This window comes from Mustelus asterias, chromosome 11 (assembly GCF_964213995.1).
Source record: "Mustelus asterias chromosome 11, sMusAst1.hap1.1, whole genome shotgun sequence".
Taxonomy (NCBI): domain Eukaryota; kingdom Metazoa; phylum Chordata; class Chondrichthyes; order Carcharhiniformes; family Triakidae; genus Mustelus; species Mustelus asterias.
The window spans coordinates 23,064,931-23,079,483 of NC_135811.1; the positions used below are offsets into that span (position 1 = coordinate 23,064,931).

General features: G+C 41.0%; 1 protein-coding gene across 1 annotated transcript in view; it reads right to left on the reverse strand.

Annotated features, from left to right (window-relative positions):
• atrnl1b (attractin-like 1b) overlaps nt 1–14,553 on the reverse strand; it is an 887,738-nt gene that overhangs the window by 608,162 nt on the left and 265,023 nt on the right. The window contains exon 19 of the mRNA XM_078223252.1: nt 7,390–7,527. Within this exon, the coding sequence (XP_078079378.1) occupies nt 7,390–7,527 (138 nt within the window). The remainder of the gene's footprint in view (nt 1–7,389; nt 7,528–14,553) is intronic.

Genomic DNA, 14,553 nt, shown 5'->3' on the forward strand with positions numbered 1-14,553 from the left:
GGGCTTCAGCTCCACTATCCTGCCTGCTTTCCATATCCCCACATTCCCTGAGACTGGAAATCTGTCTATCCCAGCCTTAAATGTATTCAGTGATGAAGCATCCACAACCCTCAAGGACAAGGAATTCACCATCCTTTGAGTGGAGTAATTTCTTCTCTTCTCAGTCCAAAATAATCAACCCCTGATCCCAAGACTGTGTTCTCATGTTTTAGATTCCTGGACCAGATGAAACAATTCTTAGTATCTAGCCTATTAAGCCACGTCAGAATTTTATAGTTTTCAATGAGATTGCCTCTCATTCTTCTAAACTCCATAGAGTATCAGCCCAATTTACTCAGCCTCTTATCATTGGACCCTGGGATATGCGGGTTGTCCTATTTTATGAAACAAACAGAAAATGCCAGAAAACCTCAGCAGGACTGACAGCACCTGTGGAGAAAAACAGAGCTAACGTTGAGTTTGGACAACACTTCATCAGAGCTGAACTCTTCATCAACACAAGGTCTGACCAATTTCGTGAAATTTTGCTGTATTCCCTCTACAAGTTTATTCTTTCATAGATGTGGAGAACAAAACTGGACTGAGTATTCCAAATGTGTTCTCATTAAAACCCTATGCAATTAAAACATAGAATTCCTACAATGCAGAAGGAGCCAATCAGCCCATCGAGTCTGCAGCGACTCTCCAAAACAACATCCCACCCAGCCCCTCTCCTGCACCCCATCCCTGTAAACCTGCACATTTACCATGACTAATCCACCTAACCTGCACATCTTTGGACGGCGGGAGGAGACTGGAGCACCCGGAGGAAACCCACACAGACACATGGAGAACGTGCAAACTCCACAGACAGTCACCCAAGGCTGGAATGGAACCTGGGTTCCCGGTGCTGTGGGGCAGCAGTACTAACCACTGTGTCACCGTGTAGCAATATTTTGTTATTCTTGTGCTTCAAGCCCCTTACAAAGAACAAAGAACAGTACAGCCCACCAAGCCTGCATCGACACACGACACCTTTCTAAACTAAAAACCTTTTGCCTCTATATGGTCCATATCCCTGCCTATTCATGTAGCTGACAAGATGCCTCTTAAACATTGCTCTTGTATCTGCTCCTACCACCTCCTCTGGCAGCGCATTCTAGGCAGTTACCATCCTGTGTGTAAAAAAACTTGCCTCTCACATATCCTTTATACTTTTGCCCTTTTACCTTAAACTTATGTTCCCCTAGAAATTGACATTTCTATCCTGGGAAAAAGACTCCAACTGTCCATTCTATCCAAACTTTTCATAATTCTGTAAACTTCTATCAGGTCGTCCCCCAGCCTCCGACTTTCAAGTGAAAACAAACAACGTTTGTCCAATCTTGCCTCGTGCCTAATACCCTCCAAACCAGACAGTGTCCTGGTAAACCTTTCCTGTACCCTCTCCAAAGCCTCCACATCCTTCTTGTCTGTGGCGTCCAGAACTGTATGCAATATTCCAAATGTGGCCTCACTAAAGTCCTGTACAGCTGCAATATGACTTGCCAAATTTTATACCCTATGACCCGACTGATGAAGGCAAGCATGCCATGAGCCTTTTCCATCTTATCCACTTCTGTTGCCAATTTCAGAGAATTGTGGACATGTATGTCTTGATCCCTCTGTATGTTAATGCTTCTAAGGGCTCTGTCATTTATTGTACACTTCCTTTCTGCATTAGACCTTCCAAAATGCATCACCTCGCATTTGTTCAGATTAAATTCCATCTGCCATTTCTCCCCCCCCAAGTCTCCAGCCTATCTATATCCTGCTGGATCATCTGGCAATCCTCCTCACTAACCACAGCTCCGCCAATCTTTATGCCATCCTCAAAGGTACTAATCAGATCACCTACATTTCCTCCAAATCACTTATATATTACAAACAACAGGGGTCCCAGCACTGATCCCTGTGGAGCACCACTGATCACAGATCTCCAGTTAGACCGATACCCTGTCTTCTACGGCCACGCCAATTCTGTATCCATCTTACCAGTTCACCATGGATCCCATGTGACTTCACCTTCTGCATCAGCCTGCCATGTGGGACCTTGTCAAAGGCCCCATCGCCCTGTCCTCAGTAATAATCTTTGTTACTTCCTCAAAATACTCAATCAAGTTTGTGAGACATAACCTCCCCTGCAAAGAGTCATGCTGCCTATTGTTATTGAGCCCATGTTTTTCCAAATGTAAGTAAATCATGTCCCTAAGGATCTCCTCCAATAATTTCCCTACCAGTGAAAGGCTCACTGGCCTGCAATTTCCCGGATTATCCCTGTTGCCCTTCTTAAACAAAGGAACAACATTGGTTGTTCGCCAGTCCTCCAGGATATCTCCTGTGATGAAAGAGGGTGCAAAGATTTCGTACAAGGCCCCAGCAATTTCCTCCCTCAGAATATGGGATAGATCAGGTTCTGGGGCCTTCAATGTTTTTAAAAACACTAACACCACCTCCTTTTTTATATCAACATGTCCTAGAATATTCACATACGCCTCTCTAGACTCACCATCCACCATGTCCTTCTCCTTTGGGAATATCGATGCAAAGTATTCGTTAAGGACCTCACCTATTTCCTCCGGCTCCATGCATAAATTTCCTCCAATAAAGGCCAACATGCCATTTGCTGCACTTGCATGCTAACTTTCTGCATTCCTTGTACAAGCACACCCAAATATTTTTGCGCATGAACACTTACAAATTTCACACCTTTTAAAAAATACTGTTTTTCTATTCAAAGTGAATACCTTCAGATTCCCTACATTATACTGTATCTGCCATCTCGTTACCCACTCACTTAAGTATTCACCCCACTCCATATCTCTTTGCAGCCTTTGTGTCCTCTCCACAGCTCACCTGTCCAACCAGCTTGGTATCATGAACAAATTTAGGAGAGTGGAAAGGATCAGAGTTATTGATGTAGATTGTAAATAGCCAAAGTCCCAGCACTGATTCTTGAGGCAATCCACTATTCACAGCCTGCCAACTTGAAAAAGTACTGCTCATGCCCATTCTCTGCTTTCTATCCATTAACCAAATCACTATCCATGCTAATATATTACCCACAACTCCATGAACCTTTATCGTGCCTATTAACCTTTTGTGTGGCACCTTGTCTGCCTTTTGGAAATCCAGATATGCTACATTTACTGGTTCCCCTTACATCCTCAAAAAAAATCAATCAATTTGTCAAACAGGATTTCCCTTTAACAAAACCATGTTGACTTGTTCTAATCATACTTTGTTTTGTTAAGTGCATTGTTAAGATTTCCTTATTAACAAATTCCAGCATTTTCTCAACAACTTATGTTACGCTAACTGGCCTGCAATTCAGTTTTCGCTCTTCCTCATTTCTTGATATGTGGTGCAGCATTTGACAACTTCCAATCTGAAGAAACCATTCCTGAAACTAAGCAATTTTAGAAAATCATAGTTAGTGCATCGACTATCTTTGGGGATATCTCTTTTAGAACACTAGGTTATAGATCAACAGGTCCAGGAGATTTGCTGGATGTTAGTTAGTCCCTTCAGTTTCTCCCAGCACTTTTCCTCCACTGATACTGATTTCCCCAATAGCCTCACCCTTATTTCTGGTATGTCTTCTATTGTCATTGCCTACTTTTGAATTGTCTTCTATTGTAAAGATATAAACAAAATATTTATTCAATGTCTCTACCAGTTCATCATTCCACTCAATAATTTCTCCAGTCTCTGGTTCTGAGAGACCAACATTTAATGCAGCCGCTATTCTTCCTTTATATATACTTGAAAAACTCTTACAATCTGTTTTTACATTTCTGGCTAATTTCCTCTCGCTGTATTTTTTTCCTTTTCAACTTTTTGGTGGCCCTTTACTGCTTTCTAAAACATTCCCAATCATCAGTCTGGCTACTGTTTTTTGTGATGTGGAGGTTTTTGTGATGGTTTTGTGACATTGTAAGCCTCTTCTGCTAGTCTAATACTATTCTTAACCACTTGAGTAGGCATGGATGGGTCTTTCCTGCTGAGTTTTTGTTTTTCCAATGGGGTGCATTTTTGTCGAACATTTTAAACTGTCTCTTTGAATGTTTTCCACTTTCATTTACCTCCATTTACCCATCTACTTAATTAATTTTAGCCAATTCCTCCCTCATACCTCGTAACTGGCTTTGTTTAAGCCAAATTCTCGTTTGAGAGTGGAATGCAAACTTCACAAGGAATTCAAGGTATTTTGATCACTCTTTCCCGTGAATCTTTTATTACAACATAACTAATTTACCCTGCTTCATTACACAGCACCAGATCTATATAGCTTTATCCCTATAATTAAACCAAAATACTGTGGATGCTGGAAATCTGAAATCAAAACAGGAAATGCAGGATAAACTCAGCAGGTCTGGCAGCATCTGTGAAGAAAAGCCAAGTTAATGTTTGGGTTCGAAATAACCCTCTCTGGTCATTCAGATCTGAAACATTAACTCTGTTTCTCTCTCCACAGATGCTACCATATCCAGCATTTTCTGTTTATATAGATTAGGCTCATCCCTAGTCGGTTCCACAGCGTATTGCTCCAAGAAACTGTCATGAAAACATTCTACAAACTCAGCTTCAAGAAACCCATGCCAATCGATGTGAAAATTGAAGAAAACCAAAATTATTACATTGCATTCGTAACTGCTTCCAATAACGTTTTGTCCGTTGCTCTGTCCAACAATATAGCTACGGTTAGGAAGCATTAGAACTACTTCCACCAGTACTTTGACTCCAGCTTTTCTAATTTCCACCAACACTTTCAATTTCATGATCTTCGGAGGTCAGATCCTTTCTTGTTAACATTATTATAAGAACATAAGAAATAGGAGCAGGAGTAGGCCATCTAGCCCCTCGAGCCTGCCCCGCCATTCAACAAGATCATGGCTGATCTGAAGCGAATCAGTTCCACTTACCCGCCTGCTCCCCAAATCCCTTAATTCCCTTAGCGATCAGAAATCTATCTACCCGTGATTTAAACATATTCAACGAAGTAGCCTCCACCACTTCAATGGGCAGAGAATTCCAGAGATTCACTACCCTCTGAGAGAAGAAGTTCCCCCTCAACTCTGTTCTGAACTGGCCCCCACGTATTTTGAGGCTCTAGTTCTGGTTTCCCTTCTAAGTGGAAAGAATCTCTTTACCTCTACCCTATCCAGCCCCTTCATTATCTTATATGTCTCTATAAGATCACCCCTCAGCCTTCTAAACTCCAACGAGTACAGACCCAATCTGTTCAATCTCTCCTCATAAGCTACACCCCTCATCTCCGGTATCAACCTGGTGAACCTTCTCTGCACTCCCTCCAAGGCCAATATATCCTTTCGCAAATAAGGGGACCAAAACTGCACACAGTATTCCAGTTGCGGCCTCACCAGTGCCTTGTATAGTTGCAGCAAGACCTCCCTGCTTTTATATTCTATCCCCCTCGCGATAAAGGCCAACATTCCATTCGCCTTCTTGATCACTTGCTGCACCTGCAGACTGAGTTTTTGCGATTCATGCACAAGGACCCCCAGGTCCCTCTGCACAGTAGCATGATGTAATTTTTCTCCATTTAAATAATATTCCAATTTACTATTATTTCTTCCAAAGTGGATAACCTCACATTTGCCAACGTTATATTCCATCTGCCAGATCCTCGCCCACTCGCTCAGCCTATCCAAATCTCTCTGCAGACTTTCCGCTTTCCCACTCATCTTCATGTCATCAGCAAACTTTGATATCCTACACTCAGTCTCCTCCTCCAGATCATCTATGTAAATGGTAAACAGTTGAGGCCCCAGCACCGATCCCTACGGCACGCCACTGGTCACCAACTGCCAACCAGAAAAGCACCCATTTATTCCAACCTCTCTGCTTCCTGTTAGATAGCCAATCCCCAATCCACACCAACACCTTACCCCCAACTCCATGTACTCCATGTCATTCTTTACTAGCAGGGATACCTCTCCCCCCATGCCATTCTTTTGCCTTTGCAAAATATATCTTGTAATTAATCATTTACATCTATTTGTATCATTTGTTCATCTATCTAATTGCAGGTAATTCATGCATTCAGATAAAGAACATTTTTACTTCTATTCCCTGCAATGACCTTATTCGCTGATGTGCAAACTTTGTTAAACTCTCTCTTCCTTCTTGCCCCACTGTGCTTATCTTCACCCCATCACCAGACTGTTCTAATGCCCTGAACTTTGTTTCTTTGGATTTTACACCAACTTGCATTGCCCTCATCTACCTCTTCAAAACAACTCCAGCAACAGAGTTAAACATGAATTTTCCTGGCTTTCCTTAATTAACTCCCATTTGTCCATGTGACTACAAATATTGCCCTGATATAATTGTTTCCCCACCACGTAAGTTAAACTGACCAGCCTTGTTGTTGGGTTTATCTTATGTGAAATTCTCCAGTCTTCTGGAACATTGGAGCCGAAGAAAGACAGGAAATTAAGGCCCATGCTTCTGCAATTTGCACTCTCACTTCCCTCAATGTCCTTCTGTACATCTCATCTAGTCTTGGTGCTTTAACAACTAAGTATAGACAGCCGATCGAATACTTCCTCGTTATCAATTTGAAATCCTGCCAGTGTCTGAAATACCTTCATTTCCACCATGGCCTGGTGAAGATGGATGCAAAGCATTGTTATAACACCTCAGCTTTACCCCTTGCCTCCATGCGTAAATCCCCTTTTTGGTCGCTAATCAACCTTACACTTCCATTTACCATTGTTCTACTATTTATATACCTATCAAAGAATTTGGGATTCCCTTTAATGTTAGTTGCCAGTCTCTTTCTGTACTCTCCTTTTACTCCTCTTATTTACTTTATCACTTCCCCTCTGAACCTTCTATATTCAGCCTGGTTCTCAATTGTATTATACACTTGAAATCTGTCACAAGCACCGTTTTTCTTCCTCGTCTTATATCTCTGTTAATTTTGTCATCCAGAGAGCTCTGGATTTGTTTACCCTGTCTTTCCCTTCCAAGGGAATGTGCTCGAATCTGTCTGAAATATCTCTTCTTTGAAGGTAGCCTTCAGCTATCTTTTTCCTGCCAACCAATTTATGCTGCCCAGATCCATTCTTTATCCATTGAAGTTGGCTTTTCCCCAGTTAACGACTCTTATTCTGGATTGTTCTTTGAAACTGTTTTCCCTGTATACACTTGCTGCTTCAAGCAAGCAATAATTAACCACTACCTAATCAGACTTACTGAAAATGACAAATGAAGTTTAGCTCTACTTAACAAGACAAAACTTCAGTCTATTACAAATCCAAGATCAAACAAACCCTCGATCTAATTTTTGCATCTATAATTTCAAAAATGTTAGACATTAGTTTTTTTTAAACTAGTACTTACATTGGCATCTGCCACCATTCGTTGGATCTCCATAGTACCCCTGCATGCAAGCTTCACATTGCTTTCCAACAGTGAGGTTCTTACATTGTTCACAAATGCTACCATTGACGCATGTGCTGTGTCCATTACACTGACAAGCTGCAAAAAAAAATGCATCAATTGTGACTTTTCTTAAAATGAATTCAAACAAGCTGTTACAGTTGCAACACTTCATCCTTCACACACCAATCCACTATTTCAACATCCATGTATGTATATCGTCATACATGCCAGTTAACTGCACAATGCTTGACTATTACATTTCAGATACAGTACATGAAAATTTGAACCTAAGTGGATGATACAATTTGCTGAATTTTCCTGACTTATTACAAACATCATCTACTTATATTGCAAAACATTTTGATATGCGCTCAGCAAACTGTAGATCAAATTAACAGAAGTACCAAGAGCATGAAGTTCATAGAATAAGCTTACTTTAATTAGCAACTCAAAGCTGTGACAGAATGGTTGATCTTCATTTTGGATTAGAGCCACTGCCTATGTTTCGGTTTACCCTGTGAATATTATTTATACATTTTATTTAAAAGGCACTGGAAGAGACATGGGATGAGATCTGTGAGGTGGCATACTTTGTTTTATAATATTCCTGTAATATGCCTTGGGAAGTTTCAATACATTACTGGTGCTCATAATGCAAGTCCTTCTTGTTCACATTCATTATCAGAGAGATGATGGGACATTCAGAAAGTCCCAATAGACTGGAAATAAGTCAACTTCAAAATTATTTCAACTAGTTGACAAAGTACACTGTGGCAACCTTCTTTTTAATCAGCAAAGAATATCAAAAGTTGCGTTTTGCAAAATATATGAGTCTGCAAACCTGAGTTCTCATCCAACTTGCTCTTCTCACACAATATGAAACTGGTAATATACAAAATGATTACTTTCCTCAAATAACCAGAAACTGAAGAGAATCCAGATGGACCTCAATATAAATAAGGTACCCCAAGGTACTTTCAGAAGACTAAATACAAATCTACAGGGATGAATGATAGTTATCATGACACACAGGATGAGATTTGAGATGCTGATGACCCTCACCAGATCAGGGAATGCATGGGAAGACTGAGTGATAACCAGCTAAACTGCTAAAAGTTGACAAGATAGGCCAGGGGAACACAGACCCTTTAGTCTCATCAGTAGCACGTGAAATTAGGGAACTGATAATTAGCAGTACATTTAGAGATAAGCTCTATGGCAATAATGTAGCAAAACATAACTGAGAAGGCTTCAGGAAGGAGCGGTAAAGGATCAATCAAGGCAGAAGGACAAAACAAATATAGAAGCCACAATGGTCCAGTTCCAAACTGGTCAGAGGCCTCCTTAAATAAAATTCTAATCTCACTTTCAATGTAAATAGCAAACATATTCCCAAAGCTCCCAAAATGCGACAAGAATTTTTAAAAAATCATGGGATATGAGTGCAGCAGAAAAGGCTAGGATAGTTAGCCATCCTTAATTATCCTCGAGACGGTGCTGGTGAACCATCTTCTTGAACCACCGCAGTCCATGTGGTATAGGTAAACCCAGAGTGCTGCTAAGAGGGGAGTTCCAGGTTTTTGACCCAGAGACAGTTAAGGAATGATGATCGAGTTCCAGTCAGAACGGTGTGAGGCTTGGGGGGGAACTTGAAGGTGGTGCTGTTCTCATGCATTTGCTGGCCTCGTCCTTCCACATCGTGGAAGGCGCTGTCAAAGGAAACTTGGTAAGTTGCTGCAGTCCATCTTGTATATGGTACATATTGCTACCAGTTTGCATCTGTGATGAGAGGGAGGGAACATTTACGGTAATGGATGGGATGCCAGTCAAGCGGGCCACTTTGTCCTGGATAGCGTCAAACTTCTTAAGGGTGCCGGTGCTGCACTCATCCTGAAAGTGGGGAATATTCTATCACATTCCTGGCTTGGAGTGGTGGACAGACTTTGGGAAGTCAGGAACTTAGTTACTTGCTGCAGAATTCTCAGACCGAGGAGCTCTTATGGCCACAATAATTAAACGTCTGTTCAGTTAAGTTCTGGTTAATGGTAACCCCGCAACATTGATGTTGGGAGGTTCAGCAATGACAAAGGTGTTGAATCAAGGAAAGATGATTTGATTCTCTCTTGATAGACCTGGTCATTGCCTGCACTCATGGGGCATGAATATTACTTGCCAAATATGAGCTGAAGCCTGTTTGTTTCCCAGGTCCTGCTCCATATTATGGACATGAACTGATTCAGTACTAGAGGAGCCATGAATGGGGCATTATGCAATCATCAGCAAAAATTCCCACTTCTGACCTTATAATGGAGGGAAGATCTATTGAAGCAGCACCTGAAGATGGTTGGACTTAGGACACTAAACTACACTTAGGACTACACCATCTTCCTTCATGCTGGGTACAACTACAACCAGTGGAGGGTTTCCCCTGATTTTGACATCAAATTTGCTTTGGTTCCTTAATGCCATACATGGTCAAATTCCGCCTTGATGTTAAGGACGATCACTCTAATCTACAGCGCTTTAGTCCATATTTGGACCAAGACTGTAATAAGATCTGGAAATGAATGGCCATCGCAGAACCCAAACTGAGCATCAGTCAGTAGGCAATTGCTGAATAAGATAACTCTATCAACAACTTCACATCACTTTGCTCATGAGTGAGAGTAGACTGACAAGTGGTAACTGGTTCAGCCGAATCGTCCTGCTTTTTGTAGACAGGACACATCTGGGATATTTTCCACATTATTGGATAGGTGCCCATGTTGTTGCTGTAACAGCTTGGCTAGGGGCGTGGCCAGGATTGGGGAACAAATCTTCATTACTACTGCTGGAATGTTGCCAGGGCCCATAACATTTGTTGCACCCAGTGCCTTTAACAGTCTCTTGTTATCACGTAGAATCAATCAATTTGCTGAGGATTGGCATCTATAATGCTAGGATCTCAAGAGGAGGTCGACATGGGTCACCTACTTCACATTTCTGGCTGAAGGTGGTTCCATATGCTTCAGCCTTGTCTTTTCCACTGGCATGCTAGGCTCAGTACCCATCACTAAAATTAAGAATGTCTCTCCTACTCCTGTTAGTTGTTTAAATGTTCATCACTATTCGCAACTGGATGTGGCAGGACTACTGGTCAGATCTGTCAGTTGTGTGCTTGTTTAGCCATCTATCATATGCTACTCCCATTGTTTGCAACACCCAGCTGTAAAGCCACAATGTAGCTCATTTAACAATTGAACACTTTGCTTTTAATACCGAGCAATAAAGAACTGGTTGGGCATGAACAGGGGAAAAGCATAGCTTAGATACATAGATAAACTGTATAATTCTCCATCCTACCAATTATTTTTCAAAGTATGGATTGCGAATGAGAACATTTATTGACAACTTAAATTACATGAAGCAAAACATGTCACCTTATCTCTGTAATGACTCAATAAAATTACAATCAATTTTAAATAATGGCAATTACATGGTATTAGGATTGAATTGTCTAAAGTGGATTGGGAAAATAGATTAAAAGATAGGTGATAGAGAAGCAGAGGTAGACATTTTGAGGTGATATTTCATAGTTCTCAATGATATATTCTGTTGAGAAAGAAAGACTATGAGAAGGATGCACCTTCCTTACCAAGTTGAGGATGGCAACAAACTGAAGAACAAGATGTACAATGCTGTAAAAATAAATGGCAGACCAGAAGATTAGCCAAAATTTAGGAAACCAGCAAATAACTTTAAAAAGATGTGTTTGGAACATATTTCAATGTTGTATTGGTTTGTTGAGAAAGGTGGAACATGGTTTCAGTTTCATTTAGTTTTCTGTGAGCTTGGTGCCAGGAAGACTGGAGGATCTACTCGCACAGTCAGGCTTTCTAGATTTGTTTGTAATACATGTATTTTTAATGGGGTTTTCCAACTCTTGGAGAGAAGAGATGGGTTACAAAGGGGTTAGTAGTTTAGTGAATGTGGGGAAAAAGATAAAATAGAAATATCTGTCCTATTGCCTAGAGATCCAGTGAGACAGAGAGACACAGAAGTACAGAAAAGTTCAAAGTGAATATCAGGAAGGGAAGATGAGTTTGAGAGAAAACCAGCAAGAAAGATTTTAAAAAACATTAAAAACTTCTACAAGTCTATAAAAAGGAAAAGCGTAGCAACAGTGAGCATTGGTCCTTCGAGGGCAAGACTTTGAACAGCTATGCTGTGTCTATTTCACAGTAGAAGACAAAGAAACACGACAAAATAATAGAAAATCAAGAAGCCAAAGGGAAGGAGGAACTTAAAGCAATGATCACTCGGGATGAAGTGCCAGGAAAATGAAAGAGACTAAAAGTCATGCATTCTAGGGTCTGAAAGGAAGTGGCTACAGAGAGAGTCAATGTATTGGTTGTAATCACCCAAAATTCCTCTGATTGTGGAAATGTCCTAGCGGATTAAAAAGATGCAAATATAGCACTATTATTCAAAAACAAAGGGAGATAAATCAGGAAAATATAGGCCAGTTAGTCTAACATTTGTCATTGGGAAAATTATAGAATCCATTATGAAGAATCATTTATAAAATCAGAATACAATCAGGCAGAGAGTCAACATGATTTTGTGCTTGACAAATTTATTAGAGTTTTTAGAGCAAGCAGGTCATTCTTGGAAGGGGAATGAGAAATCAAAGTGGGAGGTCTTGCTGCAACTGTACAAGACATTGACGAGACTGTGCCTGGAGTATTGTATATCACGTTGGTCTTCTTACTTAAGACTTACATGGAAGCAGTTGAGAGAAATTTCACTTGGTTGATATCTGGGATGTTGGAGCTGTTTTGTAAGGAAAGGTAGAGTTGGTTGACCCTATATTCATTGGAGTTTAGAATAATGAGCGGATCTTATTAATACAAAGAACAAAGAAAATTACAGCACAGGAACAGGCCCTTCGGCCCTCCAAGCCTGCACCAACCATGCTGCCCGACTTAACTAATACCCCCTACCCTTCTGGGGACCATATCCCTCTATTCCCATCCTATTCAGGTATTTGTCAAGACGCCCCTTAAAAGTTACTAATGTATCTGCTTCCACTACCTCCCCTGGCAGCAGGTTCCAGTCACCCACAACTCTGTGTAAAATAAAATTGCCTTGGACATCTCCTTTGAACCTTGCCCATCGCACCTTAAACCTATACCCCCTAGTAATTGACTCTTCTACCCTGGGAAAAAGCTTCTGACTATCAACTCTGTCCATGCCCCTCATAATCTTGTAGACTTCTATCAGATCGTCCCCCAACCTCCATTGTTCCAGTGAGAACAAATCAAGTTTCCCCAACCTCTCCTCATAGCTAATGCCAGGCAACATCCTGGTAAATCTTTTCTGTACCCTCTCCAAAGCTTCCACATCCTTCTGGTAATGTGGCAACCAGAATTGAACACTATATTCCAAGTACCTAAGTAAGGTTGTATAAAGCTGCAACATGACTTGCCAATTTTTAAACTCAATGCCCTGGCCAATGAACGCAAGCATGCCCTATGCCTTCTTGACTACCTTCTCCACCTGCGTTGCCACTTTCAGTGACCTGTGTACCTGTACACCCAGATCCCTCTGCCTATCAATACTCTTAAGGCTTCTGCCATTTACTGTATATTTCCCATCTGTATTAGACCTTCCAAAATGCATTACCTCACATTTGTCCAGATTAAACTCCATCTGCCATCTCTCCGTCCAAGTCTCCAACCAATCTATATCCTGCTGTATCCTCTACCGGTCCTCATCACTATCCACAATTCCACCAACCTTTGTGTTGTTCACAAACGTACTAATCAAAACAGTTACCTTTTCCTCCAAATCATTTATATATATATATATATATATATATATATCACAAACAACAAAGGTCCCAACACTGGTTTTTAAAAACCATGCCGAGAACTTGTAACACCCTAGGTATTTAACACAATAAAACTGAACATATGTAGTATCTATTATGATGTGCTTGAATAAAATGCAAGATTCTGAGGGATCCTGATACTGTAGATGCTGAAAGAATGTTCCATTCATGGCGGAATCTGGATCTAGGATGCGTGGTTTCTAAATAATGCATTTCCCATTTAAGACAGAGATAATGAGGAATTTCTTCCCTCAGAGTGGTTACTCTTTGGAATTTTCTTCCACACAAAGTGGGAGTTGACAGGTTACTGAGTATATTCAAGGCTAAGTTAGACAGAGTTTTGAATGATTGAGGAGGTGGGGGCAGCATTCAAGGAGTATGGGGTACAGACAGGAAAGCGAAGGAACATCAGTTCAAATAATCTTACTGAATGGTGAAGCAGGCTAAATAGGTCAAATTACTTGCATCTGTTCCTATTTCATATGCTATGATCCAAGAATACACAAAATGCCTCAAAATCCCTATAGTGCAGGAGGCCACTCAGCCCATCGAGTCTGCACCGGCCACAGTCCCACCCAGGCCCTATTCCTGTAACCGCACATATTTACCCTGCTAATCCCCTGACACGAGGGTCAATTTAGCATGGCCAATCAACCTAACCCGCACATCTTTGGACTGGAGGAGGAAACCGGAGCACCCGAACGAAACCACACAGACACGGGGAGGACATACAAACTCCATACAGACAGTGACCTGAGGCCGGAATTGAACCCGGGTCCCTGGCACTGTGAGACAGCAGTGCTAACTATTGTGCCGCTCCATCTTGACATAATTTCAATAGGATATTTTGTTTGGTACAAAAAAAATGTTGAATTTTTTTTGACGTTATCTTTAGGAACACAGGAAATGTGCGAGATAGGCCCTATGATTCCTCAATCCTACTTTCCCATTCATTGAATCTCTACACTGTAGAAGGAGACCAGTTGCCCATTGAGTCTGCACCTACTCTTAACCCAGGTTTACCCTGTATTCCCACATATTTACCCTGCTAATTCCCCTAACCTACACATATTGGGACACTAAGGGACAATTTAGAATGGCCAATCCACTTAACCTGCACATCGTTAATAGTGTAGAAGATCTTCAATCTCGACTTTATGATCCCACCTTATATCGATAACAACTGATTTTGAATGCCCAAAAAATCTATTCACTTCATCCTGAGTATATTCAATATTTTGTGGGTTTCT